A 25,740-nucleotide genomic window follows, 5' to 3' on the forward strand; every position below is an offset into this window, starting at 1 on the left:
TTTGTCGCCTCTGCTGCTTGCACCGGACTTTAAGTGTGTGTTGTGCTTCACCTGAGGAGGTCTTGTCCTTCATGGGCGTCATGTATCCGTCCTCGTCGGTGTCTCCTCTGGGCGCCCTCTCCCCCAGGAAGATGGTGGGGTCGGCGCTGTACCTCTGGCCCCCGCCGTCCTCTCCTCCGGCCTGGCTCTGGCTCTTCTTGTGAAGGCTCCCGTTACAGCGCTGGTCCTCCAGGGCCGGACCCGGTCCGCCCGCGGCCTCCGGGTTCACGCAGGCTTGGGCGCCCGCCGCAGAGGCCTCCGCGGGGCCGGGACCGCCGTCTCGGTAGCCGAACTGATTCTGAGACGGAAAAAAGTTGGGTCGAGACAAGAAAAGACTTCGATGCGTTTGGTGATAAAAGATTGTTTGAACAAAGCTAAACTAAAAATCTCATTCCCAAGAGGGGAATGGCAAAAAAAATCACAAAGTTTGGAGTCAGTTGAAGGCAGCTGTACGGAGGCAGAGGAAGTGAGACTTTTAACCCGTGCAGCTGCCTGTTGAGGGCAGAACTTCTGACAGGGTAGTCATCAGCCGTGAGGGACCGCGAGGGGCAGCCAGGCAGAGCTGCCATTCACACACCTGAACCTCAAAAAAACACTGCGCACAAAAAAACCCTGCAAGAAAATACAAAACATGACATGTGACGCAAAGGGCTTCATCGAGGTGCCGCGTGGCTCGCCGCGGGCTTTCTAACCCGGGCGTCCTCCTCGGCACCGGCTGCCGGCGCTACTGCGGCAATTACAGGCAGAAAAACACACCGGTGAAAAGAAAAACAGCAAAAGTCCTGAAGGTTTGATCCGTCCACCTCCTCCCACCTCCTCCCCATCCATTGTCATCAACTCCCACAAACTTCTCTGTTCATCCCTTCTTCAAAGACAGCCGTTATTTGGATTTTAACAACGACTTGGTTTCCCCGTGTGGGCACGGAGAGGCTTTCGACTGCATAATTAAAGCAGGCTCGAGGTGTTGACCTTGAACATTCGGGACCCTGGATGGATTAATGTGTGTGTGCGTGTGTGTGTGTGTGTGCTTTAGGGAAAAAAGAACCGCTGGCAAATGGGTAGGTCACGGGGCTAAAGGTGCATATAGGATGCGGCTCGAGGTTCCAAAACAGCCGAGTCGGCGCCTTATCGTCTATTGGTGAATGGCGGCGAGCGTTTTTAGGAGAGCGTCGAGTAATGAAACCCGGGGGCCCCCGGGCAGCGAGCGCGTGGAGAGCCCAGGTTGGAGCCACACACACACACACACACACTGGGATGGAAATGATGGAGGGGGGCGATTAGCGGAGGAAAATCATCAGTGCATTGGAAGTTCTCCACCACCTTGAGAACTCTTAGAGGACACGGAGACGGCCAGTTTCTTACCACGAGAGACATTTAAAGTATTGAAAGTAAAAAATAAAAAAAAGAATAAAAAGATCCAATGTTTTATTATCGAATAATAGCTGAAGATTTATGCTCCGACGCCGTGTAATTTTTAAAGCAGTTTGACACATTTATGACCAAAATATATGAATAAAAAAATGATTAAATGTGGGGTTTTTTCATGTGCGGAGGGCGGCCTCACTCGGTTGGAGTCGACGCGAGGCCTGGTGGTGTATGACGGAGGGGCGGCGTTGAACCCCCGAGGCACCAGGTACTCGTCTGCGTCCATCAAGTCATTCAGGTCCTCCTCGTCCAGAAGGCTCTGGAAGAACTTGCTGTCATTCGGGCTGGGAAGCTTCATGCGGTCGTCTCCCTGGAAGTCACACGATCCACAAAAATAAAACATATTTCAAAGCCGTATTATCGAGTGCTCTGACGGTGAGGCCGTCGAGGGGGAACACACCTGTATGACCAGGTACCGCTGGGGGTCCCGGGCCATTCTGCAGAACTCAGCAGCCAGCTCCTTGAACTTCGGCCGGCTGTCTGCATCAATCATCCAGCCTGAGAGGGAGAAAGATGGAGCAGAGGAGGGGCTTTAAGGGGCTAAAAACAAATTGGGCATTGAATTATGAACATTTTGGCATTAGTTGCATGCCAATTGGATAGAAATTTTGATCTTTTCATGACCTTGACATTGACCTTTGACCCGATCGATCCCAAATTCTAATCAAATGGTCCCCGGATAATAACCAATCATCCCACCAAATGTCATGCGATTCGGTTTTATACTTTTTGAGTTATAATATATATAAATGCGAGTAAATAAATAAATGAATAAAAACACGGCGATCAAAACATAACCTTCCGCATTTTCAATGCGAAGGGAACATCAATCCGGGACATTAAGAAAGCGGAAAATTATGTTTGACGAACTCATGTTTTATGAGAGTAAACAATTTGTCTGGTTAAGAGACGGTGAAACACTGAATTGTTGCCATATTTCTTCAACAGGCCATGTTTGTTGACTGCAATTACATCCGGGCAATCAAACTCTATTCCCTCTTTGTCGGGGTGGCGCTGAGGCGGCGGGGCGCGCGGTGTGGACAGCGCGCCAAATCACAAACCACGGCTCTCAGTCAATGGGTAATTAGAATTAACGCGGCCGATTGCTGAGCTTTTCTTCCGACGGGCCGGCGTGACCCTCCCGCCACTCGGACTCAATCCGACCCGCTCTGGACGGTTTCCGATGGACGCCGCGCTGACGTCGGACCGCTCTGTGCTCAGCATCGGGGTAAAACTAGTCGGATGTGGGCTCGAAAGATGACGAATACATCAGAACTACGTGGGGCACTCGAGCCTCAGCGTTGAACACATTATTGTCTGGACAGTTTTACACAGCGCACACATCCTCCAGGGGGCAAGGAGATCAATCCGTTGGCGTCGTCATTCGGCTAAACGGCCGCAGGGCTTCCGCGGCTACGTCTGTGCTGTCGGGAAGCCATCGGCGGTATTTTTTTCTTCTTCATTTTGGAAAAAGAACAATTACGTCGACATGACATTTTCCGGAGCGGGTGAACATTTTTTTTTTTGCCGCCATGGGAATATGTTTTGATATCGAGCTCCGAGCTGGACCGCGTCCTTCTCTTCTCGGCCCTCGTCCCGGAGCCCCGGCAGAGCTGCTTTAGAGTCATAAAGCGAGGATGAGACGCCAATAATAAGAGGGGTATTCATAGGGAAGATACAATATTTGTGCAAGGGGGGGGGGCGGGGGATTTTTAAGTTTTATGAGATTTTCACAGCCACCACAGGCAGCGCCGTCGGGTTCAGGGCTGGAGCGACGACCAGAAGGCCAAGCGGCCGTTAGCCGGCAGATCTCAGAGCACGGATTGGCTGGAGGGAGAGTCGAGGGTACGAGGTGCTGGGCGGCGTCCAGGTGGAGGATGTGGGCGGAGTCCCCGGCGAGGACCACGAACCAGCATCTCTTTAGTTTCTCTGCCGCCGCTCTTTCATCTCTCCTCTTTACATAATAACTCATTCTTCCAGAATTGAATTCGAAAGCCCCGGAGCTCTTATTTACCAGAAAGCATATTACAAAAACCCTTTTATTAAACTACAGCTCGTCTGCGGCACCTCCAGCGGTGTCGGACCGTGCGATTGTAACATATTGGGGCTTTTTAACAGCTTAATCTGGTTATTTCATCGGAGAAAGAGAGAGAGAGGAGAATATCAATACCACTCGGTCATCCTAAAAACCCTATTTTGCGTGCATATCTTGTTTGTGTGTGTGTGTGTGTGTGTGTGTGTGTGCTGGTGTCTCCTCACATTTGACCATGACCATGTAGACGTCGATGGTGCAAATGGGTGGCTGGGGCAGACGCTCCCCTTTCTCCAGGACGTCTGGGATTTCTCGCGTGGGGATGCCGTCGTACGGTTTGCCTCCGAATGTCATCAACTCCCAGATGGTCACTCCTGGAGGAGGGGGGGGGGGGTAGAGCCAGAGAACAAGATGAGCAGAAAGACAAGGGGTGGGCGAGCACATAGAGGAGAGAGGATTTGATGTCACTGGCTTCCTTCAAACAGTGACATCACACACACACACACACACACACACACACACACGCTCGCTCAGACACACAGTCACGTAGCACCCACCGTAACTCCACACGTCACTCTGATGGGTGAACTTCCGGTAGTGGATGCATTCCAGAGCCATCCATTTAATGGGCATCTGAGGAGAGAGGGACACGTGCGTCAAGGCGAGGGCTTCCGGAATAAAACACACCGTCTGAATTAGAAGCTCGTCATCATATGACACCGGAGCGGGAAAAAAACCCCACTTTCCCATGATGCTGTTTTTGCTCAACGGCAGCGCCACGTCTCCCGATCAAGCGCCTGTGATGCGAGGAATCGGGAAATCGACGGCGCTTCCAACCACACGTTGCTCAATAGTACCCAAGTACCGCGATTGATTCGCTTCAGTCCGGCCCGGAGATCATCAATAGCGAGCGTGTTTTTTAAAAGGCACTAAATGAGATCACGTTGGCCTATTGCCTCGCATAATCTCAACGGCCTGCCGGTTTACAGCCGGCGGTGGGTGACGTCGTAATAATTTTTTTTTAAAAAAGGGCCCTTTGACGTTTACTGACATCATACATCGCCGTATGATTTCCATATTGCCTGTAGGGGGGGAGGGGGGTTTTCAGCCACTGAACAAGGCAATTATCTGGCCTTTTGCATGTGATCGCACACACACACACGCCTGCTCTTCAGGGAAACGCGGCGGGACGAGGGGAAACGAGCAACCTTCCTCCGCGTTGATGCATCTGGCGCGGCGCGTCCGTTGTCATGTCATACGCGTGCGTTCCCGCCGACAACAGCTCTCGTTCACCAAGGCCTCGGCGAATAGCCACACAGAGTCGATCGCTCATATGGTTGCATCAAACTCTCGCTCATCACATCTATGGAAATCATTTATTTGTTCATTTGCCCACTGGTACCAGTGGTTACCTGCGGGGGCTGACGCTGCGATGAACAAGCCAATTAAATAAAGTGAATAGGGACAATCAGGACAATTTGCATCGTGCGTCTCAAGCGTGGAGTAGAGGAGCGCTTCTGATTAATGTGGTCTGGCTGCCCAAACAAAACAAACTGATTGGAACTAAAATTGTATGTTATTGAAATTCAGTTCGGCGAGAACGAGTTTCACAGCTCTTAAAAAGGGTAAAGATGGAGTCCGTTCTCTTTTGCTCACATCTCAACGTGTTCGGATACCCGCTGAAAAAAAAAAAGGGAACGGACACAATGTTGTCATCTTTTTTGGCAAGAAAACGACACATCGCAGCCGGCGAACATCTGGTAACGTGGAGCCAACATGGCATTGTGTTTCCTCAAATCCGTCCTCTCCGTTCTACTTCCCCGAATGAGACATGAATACAACAAAAAGATGTGTTTCAACGAAGACTAAACACCCGAAGAACAAAAAGAGCAGGAATCCTACGAGATAACATGTGTTGTAAGTGTATCCTCATCCGAGTGTGTGTGTGTGGGCTCGTCGACTCTCGCGTGTGAAACGCACACAGCCGCAAGGCAAGCGATACCATGAAGAGTTGTACATGTGCGAATGTGAGAGACGAAGGTGGAGGTCATCTTTTCTTCTTCAGATAATTAATTTTCCTTGTTGCATCTTTTAAAAGAAACTGCACACACAAAGACGCACATTCAGAGACACACAAAGGCTTCCGGCCCTGGAGACCCGACAACCTTCAGCACAGACCTTTTCTTTTATTACTTTGTGTGTGTGTGCAGTATTTACTACTCATGTCGACCGCCCTGTCCTTTGGGTTTAGCGCCACACACACACACACACACACACACACACTCACGCCTCCACTTACACCAACCTTGCCCCCGTCTGCGTTGTACTCCTTCTCGTCGGCGTCCAGCAGCCTCGCCAGGCCGAAGTCGGTGATCTTGATGTGATTGGGCGACTTCACCAGCACGTTGCGGGCCGCCAGGTCCCGGTGGACCAGCCTCCTCTCCTCCAGGTACATCATCCCCTTCGAGAGAGAGAGAGAGAGACTATAAATCTTCTCACGGAGCCGTTAATCATTTAGTCTTCCGTGTTCGGAGCAGCTCGACGTCGTCGATGAGCCAAATGTCAGCTCTTACAGAAAAGTATTGCCATAAATGTCATCATCATTAACGGCACGCCCACCAAACATTTAGATTCAAATCTTTCATCGTTATCATACCTCATTTTTCTACGACTCTCGGAGGCGGAGAGAGAGAGACTCTTTTATAGCGTCCCGGGGGGCCGAGATTTGAACTTTTGACGTGTAGAAATACGGTAGAGATTAGTCACATGAAAGATTCCTGCATGGTGAAAGGTACATTTGAAAAGGTATGAGTTTCTAGGTTAGATTGTTAAATACTGATGCGGGGGGGGGGAGACATACTGCAAGGCTGCATTCCCCTCCACTGTACGGGATAAAACAAGCGCTGTGTCTTCAGGGCTGTGACATCAATTCTTGCAACGTGTCCAACTCTATTAATCGTGTTCAGTCATAACTGAGATCGTGTCTCAGGCCATGTCGCCTCCTCGTCCCCCGCCCACCCGCCCACCCCGCGTCCATAATTGGGGGTGGCCATTTTCAAGATGGCTCGGCAGAGAGAACAATGGACGTCCGCCCAATTTGTTCACGTGGATTATGAACACCGAACGAGCAAAGCGAGTCACGGGGCCCTAAACAAACAAACAAAGCCTGTGTGTGTGTGTGAGCACATATCGAGGGAGCGCGCTGCGTCGAAATGCTCGGCGACCCCGCGCCGCCTCCTCCTCCCAGACGAATGTGAGGATAAATCGATAGCGCCGACGTCTGGCTCGCCGCCGGCCGAGCCCTCATCCATCATCCGGCGGCCTCGCGGAGACAGACGGCGACGCACACGTGCGCCGACAGAGACCGCCCGGAGACCGCCGACATGTCGGAGCGAGACGCGTGTCACGCTCGCGATATTTTTTTTTACATCTGACAGTCCGTCTTGCGTCTCTCTGTTATCTCCAAGTTCGGGACCCTCTTATCCTTACAGCCCCCCCCCCCCCCGTGTGTCTCTGTGCTCGCCGTGGTCCTGGCACAGGGCCTCAAACTGAGAGTGTATTTAAAATAGATTATTTCTGGATAACAATGCTGATTACAATAAGCCCAAAGACGACCGCGCCGCGCAAAATTTATCCCCCGATGTCGACATCGAGAGGAATTAGGAATCAATGGCCCACGCAGTCCATTAATACACGTCGACTTAAAGTGACAGCGCAATGAGGGGAGGCCATCGCACTGACGGGGGGGGGGGGGGGGGGGGAATGTACGGCAGCTCAAGGAGCCAATTAATTTCCAGCCACTCCGGGGCCGGTAAACACCGGCGTCCCAGTGGAGGCTGAGGGGCGAGCGTCGGTTTCAGGCCGAGAGGGTCCCGCTGATTTAACACTGCTTAAGTGTTACAGTCCCCGGAGTCCTTCAAAATAGAAGTGGGATTGGATAACTTGTGATTGCACAACTTGTGTATAGTAGATACTACAGGAAGTTGCGGGGGAAGTAATTGAACTCGCCAACTTTGGTCAACAACCTCACATCACCCGTGTGTGGCAGGTCGAGCTGGTCGGGTTCAGTTCACCGCCCAAACGAACGCGCGTCGGGGTCATCTCGTGAGTTATCCGGGAGGTTTGAGGAAAATTGTGCAAAATCCAAACAAAAAATATAGTCGCTCACTGCGAGGTGCAACAACAGCTTGAATGAAGAGTGAACACCCGGAAGGCCAATTCACTTTGTGCTCCCGCTCAACCATTGTTTGATATTTGTTTATTTCTGTGGAGAAAGCAAAAGGAGGAAGAGCTACAATTGTCCCCGTGCACCACTCCAAAGTTTCCACTGGGCCGCTGCCCAAGAAGAAGTGTGTGTTGATGTACAAGAAATGGAAGGAAAATGCATCTTCTCTTTCAGAAACTCCTAAACAACAACAACAACAACACATTCATGTGAAATGAATACCTGTATGCATTCAGCAAAGGTGCATCTTCTCTTGTTCTTTATGAAAGTCTGCAGACGATAAGAATCGGCGCAAAGGACCCTAAAGTTCCCGTCAGAGCTCTCAAGCGCTCGCTGACTTTGCAGCGAGACGGGCCGAAGCCCCCGTGGACTTAACAGAAGTGCGTCTTAACGTCCGTGACACCGCGAGACCCACCGGTGACATTGTGACATTCAAGCTTCGGGAAGGTCACCGGGAGAAGCAACGCGAGGCGGCAGCGAGCATGATGGGATTCTAAAGGGGTGTCTGATTACATTCGCTCAGAACGTGTCTCGATAAAAGAGCCAATTTATTGAGTTATTGAAGCAAAAACTTCACTTTGGGGATTTTTTTTTCTTGACAGGTCCTGAAAAAGGAGTTTAGAATACAATGTTAAAGCTGCAGTTTGGCAAACTTTGATACGTTTTCTTGACACGTTTTCTCAAACTGTCACTATATCCTAACGGTAGTACATGAGACAGATAATCGGAAAATAAATTCACACGGTTCTCTTGCCTTTTAGTGCTCTTCATAGCATTTGCAATATTCCACCTCATCCGAGGAAAAACAACCAATCAGAGGAGCCTCGAACGCAGCGTCGACCGCTGTCCGTGAACTCGGAGTCACAAACAATCGTGCGAAAATCAAGCTCCGCCCACCGACCGAGCAAACGCTCTCATTTTACAGCTGAACAGTTCACTAAAACATGTTTCTGGAAACATTTGAGGTGAGAAATAGTTGATCAGAGCTCCGTAGTTTCACAGTTGGATCAGAGCCGTGATTGACAGCAGCATTGGATAGCACTACGCTCTGATTGGTTGTTTTTTAATCTTTTAAATGCCTCTAGGAGCACTAAAAGCAGGCAGGGAAATCAGATTTTTCTCTCACAGATTGTCTGTCTCGTGTACCTCTGCCGGCACATATCCACCGTGGTTCAAATGTTGTCGTACCGTTTTAAAAATACTGAATTTTGACCGTTGCAGGAGTCAGAGTGTGCTTTAGGACATGCCAGCATCCCTTTCACAAGTTCCTTGTTTGTGCATCTTATGCATCTTTACATCCAACTCTTATCTTCCCTTTGCTCCCATCTTACTCCCGCCTGCTCCTTTGTTCTGTGCTACGACACCCAAACGGTTCATTATGACACTCAACTCGGCAATACGGAGGAAATAAGGCTTTCAACTACTCGTTTCCCTCCATTTAGGAGTTACGTAAAATGACTTGTGAGAGGATGCTGTGAATACTGGTTCGAGACGCAAAGTTCAACCCAACATGACTCTTAGATAATTGAAGAAAAACAAGAGGATGAAAGCAGGCTTGAAAAAAAAAAGAGTTGTGGGAAAGATCAGGGAGTTGTGCACCTCAGCGGGGAGGGGAGGAGGGGAGAAGATGCTGTGGGAGAAAAGGAGCTGTGAAGAAAGGCGAGCAGCTGGACGGTAAGTGGAGAGAGAGGAGGACGGACATGATGGAGTACAGCAGGTGATAAATTCCACTCGGATCTGGTGTTTGTCTGCGATATTACCAACATGAGCCGCCCGCTGACATGAAATATCTATCGCGTAAGACGGTTCTGCTTTTGTTGCCAGGCAACATGCTTCTTCGAGGATCCGTCGGCGGTTAACTCGTTTTAATGATACAACTCGCGTCGTGTCCGTGAGCGGCAGCTTCATCGCAAGATTCATGTCAAGAGAAGATGAAAAATCTCAGTTTCTCACAGGAACCAGAGGGTGAGGCGTCTGTTTCCAGGGGGAGCGATAAGAGCGCCGCAATGGGGTGTACCCCCCCCTCACGCAGAACCCCCCCCCCCCCCCCCGGCGCCGGAGAGCGACAGTGTGAGCAATGTGGGGCGGTCATCACGGCGAGCGCTGGGACCAGTGCGATAAGGAGGCACAATGGGCCCGCTCAGGTGGTGCAGGTGGTCGTCTGTCAAGCGGCGTGTGCGGCGCCGGAGATAGAATTCCCACCGAGCCGGCCGCTCCCCAAGGCGTGTGTGTGTGTGTGTGTGTGTGTGTGGGGGGAAGAAAAAAAGGTCCACAGGCGCCTCTCTTTACTCACACAGATTTTATTGTGAAGCATTGAAAGTAAAAAAAAGAAAGAAAGAAGATCTGCTTGGAAAAACCAATACGCTCCAAAAAGTGCGTCACCGGATGGTTAACGGCCGACATAATGAACGTGACGTGCAGCGACCTGAGCGGGAGGCAGGGAGAACACAGAGGGAGATAACGCCAGAGAGACGGGAAGCGGATGTAAAGTCATGGGAGCTCCAGTCGCCATGATCTCAACTCCTCCCCCCCCCCCTCACACCCCCAACCCCACCCCCGGTGGGCCGGAGAGATCCATCTGAAATGTCACCGCGCGGGCAATAAAAGGACCGCCGCCGCCACATTTACATGAGCAAATGTCAAATCGCTTTTCGGGCGGACTGCGGTGGGATTAGATGGGCGGACGCGGCGACCTGACCGACGCGCTCTCTTTTGAGGAAAAGACGGCAGCGAAGATGCAATCCCTCGAACTAAAACGAAGCAATTCTTGAAAAAAAGCCGTCGCCGGGCGGACGCCGCTATCAACGGCCATCGACGCAGAGGACGGCGGCCCACAGGGGAGAGAGAGAAGGAAAAAAATGAAACATTTGATCCTCATGTAAATCAACTGAGCGACCTCCACGCTGAGGCCTGTAGTCCGCCCGCTGCTCCCTGTGACACTGAGGGGGGGGGGGGGTTTCAACACGGGTTTCTGTATGTACACTACCACTGCATGTGCGTGGGCACACAGAGGAGTATTATTCCCTCTTTGTTGTCATCTAGATGACGGAAACCGCTCCCGTCCAGTAAAATGAACGCTTATTATTTCCCGCCACCGCCGCTCCACCTGCCTCCGATGAGCCTCGAGGCTTCTGGAGCCAGGGTTGCCAGGTCTGTGTGACAAAACAAGCCCAATGGCCAATAAAACCAGCCCAAAACCAGCTGATCTGGAGTCAGTTTGGTAGGATTTGGGTATAAATAAATTATTTCATTTTAAATATGGATTTTTATTTAAAGATATTCATGTAATTTGCATGCAAAATAGGTCTACCCGAACCAGCGGACAAAAAATTCAACCCGCGGCAACACTTCAAAAGTAGCCCAATTCCGCGGGAAAACCGCAGACCTGGCAACACTGTCTGGAGCGACGGGTGTGTGCGTCGAGAGAGGTGACAGATCCAATCAGGCCTTCCCACCCAGTCAAATCCCTCCCCCCATGCATCCTTGAGCGCTGCTGATCCTTACAGATAATTACAAAGACGACATTATTAATGCAGCCTTTGGGAAGTGAACACGGATCACGACCATCGGGCCTGCTGAGAGCCTCACACTCACGATAACTTGGTCTGATGTGTTTTAAAGAAAGTGAATGTTTAGCCGGCACTTAACAGATCAATCATTTACTATATAAATATATATATATATATTCATATCATGGATGCGGATGACATTTAAAAACTCAGTTGTGGTTAAAAAGGATGTGTTAATAATCTGCTTCATCCACAGGCCTTTCAGTATAGTGTCCATGTCGGCCTCCGTATTGCTGGTGACATGTTGATAATAGTTATTTCAAGGAAATAATATCGACCAGTGCAGCTCGAAGCAACAGAAAGAAAACACAGGTGGTCCTTGAGGAGGGATTTTTCTTCTTTCAAGGTCAAGCAGGTCGTTTGATGCTGTGGGGTAGAAAGCAGATTTCATCCAAAAGGAACATAGACTTAAGATGTAATACTATTTATAATATATTTCACTGGGAGCTTAGTGAATAGGGAACACCATGGACCTGAAGAAGCCCAGAGCGGCATTAAACCGGAGCATCGAACTTGGCCACTTCCATCAATACATGTTCGACCTTGGTTCCTCACGCTCTCTAACACATGACATCTGGACTCGTGTCCACGGCATCTTCCTGTGAGCTCTTGGAGGGAGGAAACCAAAAGGGATGGATCTGAAGTCACGTCTCAGTGACGCCAACAAACGTGACGGCCGGCGTCACGGGAGAGAAAGGGAGATTAAAATCAGGAGCAATTTCAGCGGCGGTGTAAATCCCCAGATAGAAACGTCCATGCCGCGTGTGTTTAATGAGATGCGATGGCACGGTGCACACGAGAGCTCGGGAGCACTCGGTGGTTTGAGTCCATCCCTCCACTGTGGGAGGGAAAAGATGAAGGAAGATGCGGGGGAGGAGGAGGAGGAGGAGGGGGAGGAAGGACCGCTAAGGCTCGGCTAATGAGCGCGGGCCGTATGTGTTTGCTCAGCGCAGAGCGGTTGTTCTGCGGGGAAGCGAATGACAGGAGAGGGTTTCCGCACTAAGCTTGACCAGATTGGATCCCACGGCAACCGGGTGGCATCTCACACACACACACACACACACACACACACACACACACAATCTACTGCGGAAGCACACACATCTGTGAAGGATGCACGCGTACCGGGCTGAAGTTTTGGGAGTCACGTTTAAAAGGTCCCCACATTTGTTGAAACTTTTTTCCTTCCCCCTGACTGAGCAGCGTGTGTGTGTGTGTGTGTGTGTGTGTGTGGGGGGGGGGGGGATGCATGTGCTTTATTTTTCCACACACGAGAGCGTGTGCCGTAAATTTAAACCACGGAGTTCCTGCTTATGCACACACGCCTCGGAGCGCGTCTCCGCGGTGTTAAGCTCACCGCGGCGGAGACATTATTTTGGAGGTCAGATGTTCAGCGGCGTCATTAGCACCGCCGGTCCGAGAGAAACGGACCGCGGTCGCCATGACAACGGACCGATGTGCTCTAAACTGGAGATGTTTTTTCCCCCCCTGCAGGGCATGCCTTGCTAACGTCGGTCCTGGGAGTTTGCCGACGGGTATGTTCATATGAGGCGTGTGGCCTAGATACGAGCCCCCCCCCCCATAAAAAACAATCAAGACCCTTGTCCAGCCCGGGCTTTACTGCCAAAGCCACTCATTTTACCGGCAGGACAGTAACTCGCCAAATCTAGTTTACTTTCATTTCACTGAGCCGGGGGAGAGAGAGTCAAATTAAAAGACTCCGTCGCCTCGCACCTTGCATACACTCGGTTCCGATATCCCATATTTAATTCAGTGATTGATTTGTTCATTAAAATACATCCCAAACCTAATTATTCCATAAATAATCTAAAACCTGATGAAAAGAAAATACTCTGTATATATGAGTGTGTGAGAGAGGGGGAGAGAGAGAGAAAGAGATAGAAAGAGAGAATCAGTTAGTGAGTGATAAAAAGAAGATGGTGAAATGAGGGAGAAACATGAAGGGACAGAGAACAAGGTCATTTTAAAATATTTTTTCACTGGGAAATATCTAGTTTTCTACAACTACACAAACAGTTGCCCATACAGACACACACAGACACACACAGGGTCACTTGAGGATGCGTGGCTTGGAGTGGGTAATGCAACTTTGACCTCCGATAAACATGAGCGAGCACATGGCCTCCATGGGAACAGAGACATGGGCAGATTTGAGAAAGGAAAGGAGACGTAGCTGTTCATAGGAGGCTGCAGGAAAGGAGAGGAAAGGATAAGAGGGGCAGAAAAGAGAACAGAAGGCGAGAAAATAAAAGAAACTAAAAGGGAAAGAGAAGATTATGCAAGGTGAGGAGCGGATGGGAAAGAAGGAAAAGAATGGGAATAAAAGGGGGTGGCAGTGATGCCAAACAGAGTTATGGGATTAGAAGGAAAGGATACAACACACCTGAAAGGAGGTAAAGGAAAGGAACAGAAAGATATAGGAAAGGGAAAAAAAGGAAAGATCGAGACTAATAAATTAGAGGCCATTCGCACAGATCCAAAGAGACCTCTGTGTGTGTGTGTGTGATGTGAATGTGTGTGTGCCTGTAATGCGAGCGTCAGTCATTGTGTGTGGCAGTGGGAGTGGGGCAGCCCTGAGTGTGGCTGGAGATTAATGGGGGCCATTATCTCAATGCCCAAAACACTCAGTGATGAAGAGTCACTGCCTGGCGACAGGCCTTGGCCAATCCATTTGCGGCGCAGCGGTCACCTGCCCGGGTCAGAGCCCACGTACGGCCGCCGCGCGTGTGTGTGTGTGTGGGAAGGAATACCGACAGCATGGCGACAAACAATAGGACAGTTTCCCTCCACCAGGCTGGTACGGTCACGTCGCAATGGACTGACTTCATCGTTCCTCTTTTGGCCCACAATGTCAGAGCAGGAATACGACGAAGTACATCTTTTGAGGTACTGGTACTTCACTTCACTGTTCGCCAAAACCTCGAGACGCAAAAACGGTTTCTTCCCCCTCGCCGTCTCACTACTAAACAATAACCCACTGTAGCATATATATTTATCTCTGCACTTCTCGCACTCTCCACTTCTTCTGGCGCTACTGTTTCACAGCCACTGTATAGAGACATTCCTCTTGTATATACTTTAAGTCACTTTCTTAGGCAACCACGAGATGAGATACTCACGAACACTTCCAGTCTTGGTCATCGGCTGCAGTTCGATTTTTTTGACTTTTGTTATCGAGTGATGGAGACATTCCTCCTTTTACTCAAAATAGTCGGACCATTTGGGGAAGAATAAATACTTATTTGATATCTCTGCTCCCAATCTGTTCAACATGGAGCTGGAGCTACGAGTTAGCATCGCATAAAGCTCAGCCAAAACAGCTACCCTGTGTCTGAAAGTAACTCAATCAGATTGAAAATAACACCATTGCACTTCTTCAATCAGACGTAGCTTAGCTTAGCATACACACTGGATACAGGAGCATTAGTTAGCCTGGCTCTGTCTGAAAATAACACAATTGCAGTTCTTCAGACAGAGCCGGGCTAACCGATGCTCCTGTATCCAGTGTTTATGCTAAGCTACGCTACATCTGATTGAAGAAGTGTTATTTCCAGACAGAGCCCGGCTAACCGATGCTCCTGTATCAAGTGTTTATGCTAAGCTAAGCTAAATCTGATTGAAGAAGTGTTATTTCCAGACAGAGCCCGGCTAACCGATGCTCCTGTATCAAGTGTTTATGCTAAGCTAAGCTACATCTGATTGAAGAAGTGTTATTTCCAGACAGAGCCCGGCTAACCGATGCTCCTGTATCCAGTGTTTGTGCTAAGCTAAGCTACATCTGATTGAAGAAGTGTTATTTCCAGACAGAGCCCGGCTAACCGACGCTCCTGTATCCAGTGTTTATGCTAAGCTATGCTCTAACTGGTTGCTGGCTCCGTCTAATTGCCCAACTATTCCTTTCCACCTTCATAATTGCTCTACTGGTACTCATAATATAAGACATAATATAAAGCGCTACGTTAAGTGTCTCCACCACATCCTGCGAGCCTCTGTATTCCACTCTCTCTGTGGTATTTAATTGAATCCCTCCTTTATTTCCTCGTCTATCTTAACAACACCCTTTTCAGAGCTAACTAAAGACCGAGGGGAACGTGATTTCCCCCCCTCTGCTAGAAGATGGTGTCTCTTGGAAAAAAGGACGCCGTTTCTCCTTCAACAGGTTCCTTGTCATGACCTCCAGAGATCACTCCAGAGTTATTTACCGGGCTCACGTGTCCAAACACACACACACACACGGCGAAGGGGGGGGAAGACGCGTTGATGGAGGATCCAAAGAGGCTAATAAAACAGAAGAAACAAGCGTTCTGTCTTTAATGCTGTGGGCGTGTGCTCGGCGGTCTGGTTCCGGAGCGCATGCTGCTAAATGGACTCCCTGCTGCGACCGGGACTGGATACCTGCGTCGGGAAGGACTGGAATCTAAATGTAATCAAATTCGAGCAGTTTGGCTTCGTGGCGCAGTTGAGTTTGAAGCCGCCCGAGGGACGGACAGTTGGTGCGTCCAACACTTTGAACAAATCTCAGCAGCTTTAAGATGGCCCACCACGGATTGACCTCCGAGATACTCTGATCCGAAACAAACGAAGCCGTTAAAAATAATGACATGTAAATCCGAAGTGAAGCGTCTCCGTTTAAAAAAACATCTGTTGACAGAAATGGAAGCGATAATGGAAAAAGCCAGTGGGAACAACAGCAAACCACCGATTCGATTCCCCAAATTCACTCAATGAAAACTAATTATCAGGGCTTTGATTTCCAATCAATCGGTCAGGCACCTTGGTCCACGCCCGACATCGAGCCGCGAGAAGGAATTGCAGTTATTGGAGTCAATCACAATCAAGCGACGACAGAAGTGAATGTCAGGGAGCCGCGTGGGCCGAGGTCGGTGGTGAATAACACGCCCTCTTGCTCTTCCTCACTTATAGAACCACGAAGAAACTGACACGACCCCTCTTGTTGCCACAGGTGAAATCGAATCCAATTATGGCAATAAGTACCTGCTTAAGTAACCTGCTCTTTATGCTCTTGGGAATCATCCATCATGGGGGAGTAAAGGGTTAAGACCTCCCACCATAACCCCCCCACCCCGTGAAAGCGCAGCTCTCACCCCGGACTGAGACAGATTTATTACTTTTAACGATGACCAATATGAATCGATTCCAATAAAGGAGTCCTTTAGAAAGGGGACACTATCTGAACAAGGGCACGGCGGGTCATTTATGAGCACGCAATGGATTGTTTTTTTCATGGCCGCATGCGAGGTTGTGAGGATATGCTACGAAAGACAGCGTTTCCCTTTTATGACTCCAGGTTGGGGTTTAAGAGCAAAAAAAAGATGAATTTGAAGTCTTATGAACAGCTGATATATATATATATATATGTATATATAATTTATATCTATATATATATATATAAAGAGCTTTAAATAAAACCGTATATATATATATATATTTATATATACGGTTTTATTGTATATTGTATTGTATTATATACATATAAATTATATATATATATTCTTCATTGTATATATAAGAGCTTTCAATAAAACCGTGTTTCTTTTCAGTTGAAGATGTTTTAAAAAATCCATTTGTCGTATTGAGTTGATATTCGCCGTCACATCTCGGTCACGCTCCCTCGCTCATCCGGATCATTTATCTGATCAGGGATCAGATGGACGCCACGACTGTGCGCCCGCATGTTTGCTAAAACCTTGGAGGCGATCTCTCCCGCCGTCACACGCGAGGTGACGGCGAGCGCCACGGCTCGTTTCTGTGTAATTCCAGTGTCACATGGGACACGGCGGCATCCCGTGAAATCAAATAACAAAGCAGCTATGAATAACCGGCGTAAGTGATGCGCCGTCACCTCGGTATTTCCTCTGCACCGGTGAAAACTGTTTCATACAATGGCGTTGTGATGAATGGATGAGACGCTCCGTGCATCCACGGATAATTCGGTTTGACCAGCGAAACAAACTGGGAGCTCAGAAACGGCCATCTTCAGAATACACCTCGGCACAAAGTCAACTCGCGCGACATTAACACACACACACACACACACACGTCTGTTAATTACGACCCCGCCGCCACGGCGCGCCCCCGGTCTCGTCCTACCTTGGCGATCTGGACACACCAGTTGAGCAGCAGCTGCGACCCAATGTTGTCCTTGTGCTCGTGCACGTAGTCCAGGAGGCAGCCGTGGGGCATGAGCTGCGTCACCAGCTGGATGGTGGGGCTCAGGCAGACGCCCAGCAGACGCACCAGGTGGGGGTGCTCCATGCTGGTCATGATCAGGGCCTCCTGGGTGAGAGGCGGGGGGAGGCGGGACAAAGAGGGACTAAGAAGGTTGTTGCAATTCTTTTTATATATATATTTATATATACACCCTGAAACATCAGGACACATATAGGAGCGTGATATTCTACATGACCGGGAACTGAACTTTGAGCTTCCCATAATGCACCTTGGGAGACCGTGCATCTAAGCATCTAAGCATCCGTCCACAGAGTGTTCCCACCGAGCGAGAAAATCCGACAGAAATCCCCTTCAAAGCTGCACAAACGCAGCGTTTGTCATCTATATTTTAACGTGCATGAAACACGGAGCTTCTCTGCCGCTGCACCGACGGCGCGTCTCGGTTTGATCCGGCGGGTAAAAGCATTTTTTTTCTTCTTCTCCGTTTCAACTCTCTCCTCCGTTCCCGCAGGCAGATGGCCAAAGAGGTTTGGAGCAGTTGGGACTCGACGTCGGCTAATTGTTATGGCGGCGCTGCCAGCAGAAGGATGCGTGGCGGTGACGAAGTGTCATGATGGCGAGGGCCGATACTCGTGGCCGGCGTGAAGATGCATTATGGCGGAGCAGAAGCTGCGCCCGCAGTCGACGCTGAAAAAAAAACCCGCTCACTTCAGTCGCTCCCACACACACACACACACACACACACGAGGACACACTTGAACTCCCTCTTGCTGTGTCTGTGCAAGGCGAGCGGTGGTCAGCAGGAGGAGGAGGAGGAGGAGGAGGAGGTGTATATCCAGACTCGGCCCCCGGGGCAGGTGATAGACAGATGAGGTGCCTTTTTAAATTTAGGTGCTAAAGAATAGGCTTAGAGGGCAGAGCGGTGGCGGTGTGGGTGTTGAGTAGATTAATTCAAAACAGGAGAGGAGGGGTGGGGGGGGGGGTGCATGTGGGGGTAATAGGCCGTAGAGAGGCTGTTGGCACCATCGGTGGCCTGATTTAAACTGAGCCTCGCGGCCCAAGGTAGTGCCACTACATCTCCACTTCATAAACCACCTGCTTCCCCCCCCCCCTCCCCTCACTGTGCATACCTCACACCCTGGGATCAAGAGAGGAAGAGGAAGGAAGGAGGAGGAGGAGGAGGAGGGGGAGCAGGACACCTATGTCTGTAACAGGGGAAAAAAAGAAAGGGAGAGGCGGCTTTTATTCTCGCCGTGATCCCAAAAAGACCCCGTGACTCGTAAACTATGTCTGGCTGAACTCTCGTCATTCAACTCCTGGTGCGAGGACTGTGTGTGTGTGTGTGTGTGTGTGTGTGTCCTCGCTTGTTTGATTTCTTTCTCGTCTCCCTGAGCGCTGACCTCCATTACTGCCAGCTGACCCTCCTCTCCAATCTGGCTCACTTGTTCACTTGCTCTCATACACACACACACACACGCACATAATAAAATGTGTATGCATCAAAACGCTCTAATTTAGTGCCCCACAATTGGCCTTTCTTTGCATTTCACATGAAATTATCAACTTCCAAAAAAAAAATTTCCACACAAGCAAATCAGCCGGCGAGGTCGCCGCCACCTGGGGAGCCTTTTGTTGGAAAGTGCGCTCCGTTTGCTTATTGGTGTTTATATGTGTGGATCTTCGGAGTGTGTTTGGAGCCGGCACTCCAGTGGCCAGTTTCCCAGTGGCGAGGCGTGAGCCTGCCTTTAGATTGCTGTTTAACAAGCCGGCAGACGGAGCATATTGGCTCTGGGTGGACAGAGACCCCCACTGGGAGAAACAGGGGAAGAGGGAGAGGGAGAGAGGGAGAGGGAGAGGGAGAGAGGATGCAGGGGGAAAAATGGGCAGAAAGGGAGATAAAAGATGGAAGCCAGCGTATACGACAACTCCATTTCATTTATGAGCTATAAAATAACTCCAAGGTCACATGATCCCTTGGCTTGTTTTGTCCAACCAATATTTTAAAACCCCAAAGATTTATGTTTCTGAGGACAACGAGAATTTCTACGTGAAAAATCAGCTAAATAGTTCATACATTTTCAATAAATCGGCTAATCATTTTCGCGTTACCGTCAAAGTATAGAAGAGGAGAGGGAATAATACAAATACTAAATCAATTAAGTTGGAGAAGGAATGAGACATAATTATTTGGCGGTTTGAAGGAACAGGAGATTTAAACCGTTGGGCGAACATCCAACACGATATTCAAGATGAACTGAGGAACATCCTTTTGCAAAAAGAAATACGGGCAAAAGCGGGGGAGGGAAGGAAAGGACGGAGGAGAGAGGTGACGAAGATAAGGTGGGAAGAATTGGAAACCTCTCCTCCTCCTCCTCCTCCTCCTCCTCGGACTTCACTTTACCGCCGCCGGCGGACTGCGACGGGGCTCTCGTGAGAATTTAACCGGCGAACGCACAATCCACCCAGCAAAGTGACGCGGCGTAAAATACTCACGTCCATGAACTCCACGTTGGCTTTGGGGCCCGTGGTCTCGTTGAGGATCTTGATGGCCACGGGGATCTTCACCGTCTCACCTTCCGGGACCCAGATGCCCTGAAATAAACGAGTAATCGCCGTCAATGCAGCGAGCAATAAACACACGCGGGCCCCGCCCGGCGGACGGTTTTGATGTGCGCCTCCTGTGTTTAACGGCACTGATTACATTCCTCGAATTAAAATGCAAAATGGGAGAGCTCCGGGCGGCGTGTGGGGCCCGGATGGACCCGAGCAAAGAGCGTCGGATCGTAACGCGGCTGTAAATTCGTGTAGGTCTGCGGATTAATTGTATTAAAGTGTGGCGATAAAAGCAAATAGGCCCTTCAGTGGTGTCACGAGGAGGGGTTTTCAGCTGGCAGTGGAAAAGGCCGTATTTATTCAATGGGTTCGCTGAGTTTCGGGGTGTGTGAATAATCCTGCCGAGGGCAAGGGAGCTGGCAAGGAAACATCTTCTGTTCCAGGCCCTTGAGCCGCCCTCGGCTCATGTCTGTCATGAACCGCCGCTTTAAAGGGACATGTCCCCGCTTATTGTTGAGTTCTCTATCCTGAGGTGTGTGCGCGTGTGATTTTATGCACACACTGACCTTGTAGACGGTTCCAAAAGCTCCGGAACCCAGAATCTTGACCCTCTTCAGCTCCGTCTCCTTGAGGATCCGCAGCTGAGCCTGGTTGGGGGCCGTCCCGCTCGGGGTCAGGGGCTCCACCAGCTGCCGAGACACACGTTCACACCGTTAATCCTCATAACTCATCGGCTATTCGAGGGCCCCAAAAAAAAGAAGAACAAAAAAAAATCACGCACAAAAGAGATTCCTCTCGTCTTTTGCTGCAAAAACCTGAAGCGTGCATCTGCTTTGCTGAGGGCCAAAAGCATTTATTGAGAGTGTGCCTTCAAATAAAAAGAAAAAAGCTGGTCTTGGAGAGAGACGTGGAGGTCTGAGTGCAAATGAAATACAGTGACTGGCCTGTACCGACAGTCACGACTCTGGAAAACACTCAGGCGCACATTCACGAAGAACAAATTATTTACACGTGTGAACGTGAAGTTCCGCCGGAGCTGGCAGTTACCGCCGCGGACCGCCGCGGCGCGCCCGCCGCTCAACGAATCGCAGTCTGGTTGTCGGCCTCCATCGCCGACGACAACCAGGAGCAGCCCGCCGGCTGTGCACGCACGCGCCGAACAATTCCAATTCAAGGTTATGACAAGCCTCCTCCCGGCTGCCAGTAACAGCTGACGCTGAGCAGCGAGCCCGGCAGCCGGCCCGGCAACCCACCCGCCTCGCCACAAAGCCCCGGCTACTCAATATAAAAGAGCAGGGGCTGGCACATGGAACCGCGGAGAATAGATCTGAGCCAGAGGGATAGAAGAGCCACACACACAAGAACTGACGCACACACACGGATATGGCAGCATGTCGACACATGCAGATTACATGCATGTGTAGTGCATAGAAATATTGACGACACATGCAAAGTCCCGCTCACACACATCAAACAAACACGGATGGAAGCCCATACCGACCACAAAACACACACACATCAGATCAATGCCTCTGATCAATACATGTCTTAATGAGCCTATCAGCCTATCGGGTGCCTCCTTCGCTGCGGTTTATCAGGGCTATAATCACCCGGCTCAGCCACGGCCATCAACCAATGTAATGAGACCATACATCAGTCGCTCAGCTGCACACTTACTTAATGCGATATATAAAACCATCAGCACAAAAGGCCCCGGCGACCGCACCGCCGGGCCGCCGGGCGGGATGGATGACATCGCCCGCAGCCCGGCAACGACACGTCGTTTAATGTCTGTTGTTATGGCTCGGGCCCCGGAGGCGCAGTGTGAGAGCCGCGGAGATGTCACCGCGGGGTGTGAGTTAGCAGACGGGGGCGGTGGGGGGAGGGGTGGATAAATACTGAGGGGAAGTGGATGAGATGACAGGAGGTGATTGTGTGATATAGTGAAAAACATCCATCTGAGTCACTTCGTCTGCTGCGTCTTGGAGTCGCAATTATCTTGAAACGATGACAAGAAATTCCAGTTTACAAAAAATAAATGAACATTTGAGCCGATACTGACAATAGAAATACTTCTGTCTTGGTACCGCTTTCCAAAAGAAGTAAAGAAGTGTACTTAACGCCTGAGAGCTGATCTTCAAATCTTAAGTAGCTCCAATATTGACAACTAAATAAGCAACGATCAAGAGGAGCTCAGCACTCCAGAACTAATCTGCTTCATCACTACTCACATTTTTAGTCACATTTGATTGACACAAATCCGCCGCCACCAACTGGCCTCACATGAACTGTTGCGATGCTGCTGAATTCTGATTGGTGTAGAGTGCAGTTTCCTATAAAGCCCCGCCCACTTGGAACTGTGTACTATAATACTATTTATATATTATATACATATATAAATATATATCTATAACATATATCTATATATATAAATACTATATATATAATATATATCAATATTTATATATATATAAATACTATATATAATATATATCTATATATATATATATCTATATATAAATACTATATATATAATATATATCTATATTTATATAGATATATATATATAAACACTATATATATATTATATTGATATATATATAAATACTATATATTTATAAACACTATATATATATATAAATACTATATATATATATATGGGCCAAAAGATAAGCATTTTGCAGTTGAACTACCCCCCACTGTAATCATCTCCCTGTTTATTTTCTCTATGTTGTTTGTTTGTTTGTGTATCAACACGTGTGGCTTATTTATTATACATGTGTAAATATTAATAGATAGCCCCGAAGCCCCGTTTTTCTCCAGTCATTTTCCTTCACATTCTTTGCAAATTACATATTGAATCTTTCAACGACCCCAAAAAAAAACAATATATCTAAATAAAGACACGAAGGAAACAAACAACATTAACATTGATGGTTAAAATGACAACAAGAGAGAATGAGCACTGTCCCATAAAAGTGAGCAACTAAAGGATGACGACTTCTGGGTTGCCAGGTTGTGAGAGTCCTCACACTTCTGAGTGACCTGCTAAATGACGGGGGTCTTTCGTTAGGCCTTACATGAAGTATTAAATTACACTGCAGACAACAACAACAAGGACACGCTGTCGTCACATCCATCACATCAGCCTTGTACGTGGCAGTCTGAGCGTGGTTTAATTAGTCGGGGAGGAGGAGAGGAAAGGAGGAGAGGAGGAGAGGAAAGGAGGAGAGCAGATGGCGACAGGCTGAAGCTGTTATTGTTTCATTAGTATGACGCATGGCCGGACTGATGAGGGGAGGAGAGGTCTATTAAATAAGATGCACCGCCATGGCCCACGAATCTCTATGGTGTTCGTCCACACACACACCCACACCCACCCACACACACACACACACACCTACATTTACCGGCTAATAATGCACCTTGCCTTTGCCAAATGAGCCTCGCCGGCGGCGCGGCGCGCTGGATTAGAATGCTTCAATGGACAAATGAGCAGTATGCTCAAGCCTCGAGTCGGAGTACATTCACAGAGTTATTCTGCATTGAGTAAGTAAACAATGTCCTCAAACACGAGGTCTCGAGCGCAGGCTTTAACGTCAACGTATCCCACAAAGAACGCGACACACACGGGCTGCAGGGTGTACTTGAGATCCGGTGAAACGAGGCCGATCCGGGTCTGTTTTTGGTTTCCCACATATTTTTTACCACAGTTTCTCACCAGGGATTTGTCTCTTCGGTTTTGCTCTCTGTCGTCCGAACGCCCTGACCGTGGCTCCATGTGGTTCTACCGTCTCATGAACAGAAGGTGGACAGATTTCGTCTGAAGGACACAACACCGAACATTCACTCCCTCATATCCCGCGCCGTCCTTATTCTCGAGTTTGGGCATATCTCGACGGCCCAGTAAAATATTCTCGTGGGTTGCTTTGGGAGTCACAATGACACCGAGTGAGCTCATTAAGACCATTTGCACACGATAGCGGGGAGGCGTGCTTATCAGTATGCAAGGGCATTCACTCTTGGTATTAGCGAGCCCATCCCAGCGGCACTTTCCCTTTTCGCTCTCTGCATTTGAAGAGCGGCCCTTTTTAAAAAAAAATTATCGCCCCTTCTTAGTTCCAAAACATGAATTCTCGTGCAAATGGTTCTCGGCGCGACCCCGGAGAATTCACGACTTGGAGTTGGCCGGCAGTGCAAACGCCGGTGGATGTTTTTTTTTGTCTCTCTGAGGCTGTCTTCCCGAAGTATAGTCACAGGCTAAAAAGAAAAGAGCGTTTCAACCCACCGGCGCCGAGCCTGAGCGCTCTCTCCTCTGCCTGCACCGGATCAGCTCCCGATCGGGCTGGAGCCGCCCTGATCCAGCTCATCACGTAGAGCATTACAGGACCAGGCGGACATCGCTGGTGTCTGTAAACACGCCTGGAACAATAACCCGTCGTTGAAGTACCATAATAAATGCATATGTTATTTTGCCCTCTGAGCTCCTCTTCGCGCCTATATGACGATCCAACTTGACACATTTGGTGTCTTTTGAATCGTCGTGACCTTGAATTCAATTTAACGTGAGGTTTCGGGGGGGATTTAAACAATACCTGGCCGCGCTGCAGGCATTAGGAAGGACAGCCGGCCTGCCCCGGCGTGAACAACGGGAGCTGTCCAGCTCCCCCGGGTGCTGAAATCCTTCTTGGAGCAAAAAACAGTGGAGAGCGTGAGAACCGTCCACAGTCCTGTGGTGCTGAAACACCCACACCGCCCTCGTCTGTACGACGCAGCTGGAAGAGGACCTTCCAAGTGTGTTAGCCGCGCTTCATTGGACCGGGGTCAAAGGGCAAGGCCCGGGAGCTGCAGCAGCGGGGCGACTCTGCTGTTTGTGCTGCCTCTCCCCGCGACTAAAGCAATTTGTGTTCAGGGGATTCCTTAAGCGGCACCGCAGTGTGAGATTTACTTTTTTTTTTTTAAGTCAATGTTACTTTTCAAGGTGTGAGAGAGAGAGAGAGAGGGGAGCAAACAAAAACAGAAAGACAGAGCTAAAAAGAGAGAAGAATAAAGTGCTCATTCACAAGGGAGACGGACGGATAAAATGGACTTTGGCGGAGATCAAAATGGAGGAGGGAAAAAGAAGGTGAAGAACACCGACAAACAGACAGAATATTAAAACAAAGAGAACATCAACTGAATGGAATAGCGGCGCGTTTTGCGAGTCAACACAGCCGTCACATGCGACGGCGCGCACCGGAGGCATCGCTTCCCCGTCCGACACGAGGAGGGGTGCAGAGCTCTCGGTTAAAAAAAAAGCTGCGGCAGACCCTTCATCCGTGATCTCCGTTCACAGACTCCGTTATTCCTTCGACTAGACGAAAGAATGCACATTCGCCGGCCGTCAAGCTGAGGCTCTTATACCGGGTCTCGCTCAGGAGAATAAAACCCGTCCGAGCCCGTGACCTGCTCTCAACGAGCGGTCCGTCTCACATTAGAGGTGTGATTGTGTCCAATTACTTTTACACCCTATTAGGTCTCCTGGATGGATGGATGGATGGGTGGGGGTGGGGGGGGATTGACTGGGCTGGCTATGTTTCCATATTGAGTCAAGCTTTGAAGGAGCTAGAATCAGTATCCAGGGAGATGGGGGGGAAAAAAGAGAGGGGGGGGGGCAGGAAGATGCCCCTCCAGGCATGATCCTG

At 49.4% G+C, this 25,740-nt stretch overlaps 1 protein-coding gene across 3 annotated transcripts in view; it reads right to left on the minus strand.

Annotated features, from left to right (window-relative positions):
* LOC130204525 (receptor tyrosine-protein kinase erbB-4-like) overlaps window positions 1-25,740 on the minus strand; it is a 167,316-nt gene that overhangs the window by 5,698 nt on the left and 135,878 nt on the right. Inside the window, exons 18-26 of one of the 3 annotated variants that reach the window (XM_056431310.1) lie at window positions 20,623-20,745; window positions 19,997-20,095; window positions 17,423-17,605; window positions 5,796-5,957; window positions 4,054-4,129; window positions 3,724-3,870; window positions 1,865-1,962; window positions 1,604-1,774; window positions 52-337 (exon numbers count right to left, since the gene is read on the minus strand). In XM_056431310.1, the coding sequence (XP_056287285.1) occupies window positions 52-337; window positions 1,604-1,774; window positions 1,865-1,962; window positions 3,724-3,870; window positions 4,054-4,129; window positions 5,796-5,957; window positions 17,423-17,605; window positions 19,997-20,095; window positions 20,623-20,745 (1,345 nt within the window). Of the gene's footprint in view, window positions 1-51; window positions 338-1,603; window positions 1,775-1,864; window positions 1,963-3,723; window positions 3,871-4,053; window positions 4,130-5,795; window positions 5,958-17,422; window positions 17,609-19,996; window positions 20,096-20,622; window positions 20,746-25,740 lie in introns of all 3 variants that reach the window. The other 2 variants (XM_056431311.1, XM_056431309.1) reach the window with 2 other exon arrangements.

This window comes from Pseudoliparis swirei, chromosome 14 (assembly GCF_029220125.1).
Source record: "Pseudoliparis swirei isolate HS2019 ecotype Mariana Trench chromosome 14, NWPU_hadal_v1, whole genome shotgun sequence".
Taxonomy (NCBI): Eukaryota; Metazoa; Chordata; class Actinopteri; order Perciformes; family Liparidae; genus Pseudoliparis; species Pseudoliparis swirei.